Genomic DNA, 1,536 nt, shown 5'->3' with positions numbered 1-1,536 from the left:
TTACGATGGTGGAGGATCATATGTTGATACATGAACAGGATATTAGGAAGATTACGGAAGGGTTGGGCGCGTCAAAGGAGTATTATTGGTATCATGATTATAAGAGGGTCGAGGGGTGGGAAGGGTTTGTTGAGGATGCTGCTAGGCCACGAGAGGGCGAGGAGGGGACGGTTACGGAGGATACCGTGTTGGTTATGAATGGTGGTGCGCATGTAGGTTTTGTCTTTCTTTCTTTTGCAGGTATTGATGTAATACAGTGGTCAAGACACGAGCTCTCAATGCTTCCAGCCGGAAAATCCGACGAAGAAGAACAATCTCGCGTAGTAGCTACATACAAACAAATGGTTCGTTTGTTCGCTCCCCCTCATGCCCCCCTTACTTACCCTCCTCCCAGATGAACCTCGTCATATCCCGGCTCTCCCCAATCCCCCAACTCTCCGTAATCTACCGTGCAACCTCCCCAGGCCACCCAAACTGCAACCTCCTCACCGTCCCCTACCGCTCCTCGGAAGCAGCCCAAATCGGCGAACGCAACCTCGTCGAACGGCTCATCTCAACCATGCCGGACGAGCAGTGGCGCACCTTCCGAAAACGATGGGACTGGGATTTGTTTGCTGTGCATAATGCACTTTGGGAGTGGAAGATTGCAAGCCTTGATAGGGTTCGCGAGGAAGGAATGGGGGGCAGGGTAAAGTGGATTTTCATGGATGTTTGGGACCAGGCGTTGCAGAGGCCTGATGCGCATACGGAGCCTGGGACGGATTGTTTGCATTGTGAGTACCATATATGCGCGCTGTTTTTTGGATTTGGGACTGATGATTGATGGTGCGGTAGGGAACTTGCCTGGAGTATTTGAGCAGTGGACACACCAGATATACCATGTCCTGTTTTTGGAGCGGGAGAGGAAGAGGGCAGGTGGGGTGTGACGTAGGTAGATTAGCGAGCATACCCTTTCGTGTACGCATACATTGTGTACGATGTACTCCTTGTATGCATTGACCGCTACTGTTTACCTTGATGCCCAACACCTCGATATTGATCACGACATCTGGCATCCACGACAACGACAACCCCACACTCTATTCCTAAACAACGCGATGTCTACCAACGGCGACCAACACTCAATCCACACACGAACACGCCAAGCTGCGACCAAGTGTCCGGAAGTTTCACGCCACAGTAAGTACCAGATTATCTTGCACACGTTTTCTACTAACAAAAGCTCATAGATTTCGTGCTACAACCTACTACAAGCCTATACGATGCGCGAGAAGACGATACAGGCTAAACGGCACCAGAGAAGACGGATACGACGACGTCAACACTTACACGAAGACCCAAGACTCAGATCTAACGCGTAAACGTTGTCGGAAGGGTGCGGGAGTGTGTGGAATGGCTGGATATGCTACAGAGCGCGTATACGAGGTAGGATAGGGTTGCGAGCAATGGGAGAACGTTCTGAGAGGTGAGTACTCACGTTGATTCGTTCATCTTGCACGAGGCTCATCGTTTTCAAGCTCCTGGTCAACGTGTTGG

General features: G+C 50.8%; 1 protein-coding gene across 1 annotated transcript; it reads left to right on the top strand.

Annotated features, from left to right (window-relative positions):
* Positions 1-5: 5 nt before the first annotated feature.
* Positions 6-1,012, top strand: LACBIDRAFT_298714 (uncharacterized protein; the record flags this gene model as incomplete). Its single annotated transcript, XM_001881963.1, has 4 exons — positions 6-212; positions 258-344; positions 395-773; positions 835-1,012. 4 exons carry the CDS (start codon positions 6-8, stop codon positions 924-926), a joined length of 765 nt encoding a protein of 254 aa, XP_001881998.1. The 3' UTR covers positions 927-1,012.
* Positions 1,013-1,536: the final 524 nt, after the last annotated feature.

The sequence above is a fragment of the Laccaria bicolor genome, genomic scaffold, assembly GCF_000143565.1.
Source record: "Laccaria bicolor S238N-H82 LACBIscaffold_14 genomic scaffold, whole genome shotgun sequence".
Lineage (NCBI taxonomy): Eukaryota > Fungi > Basidiomycota > Agaricomycetes > Agaricales > Hydnangiaceae > Laccaria > Laccaria bicolor.
The sequence above is the reverse complement of the archived record's forward strand: the minus strand, read 5'-3'. Positions and strand labels throughout refer to the sequence as shown.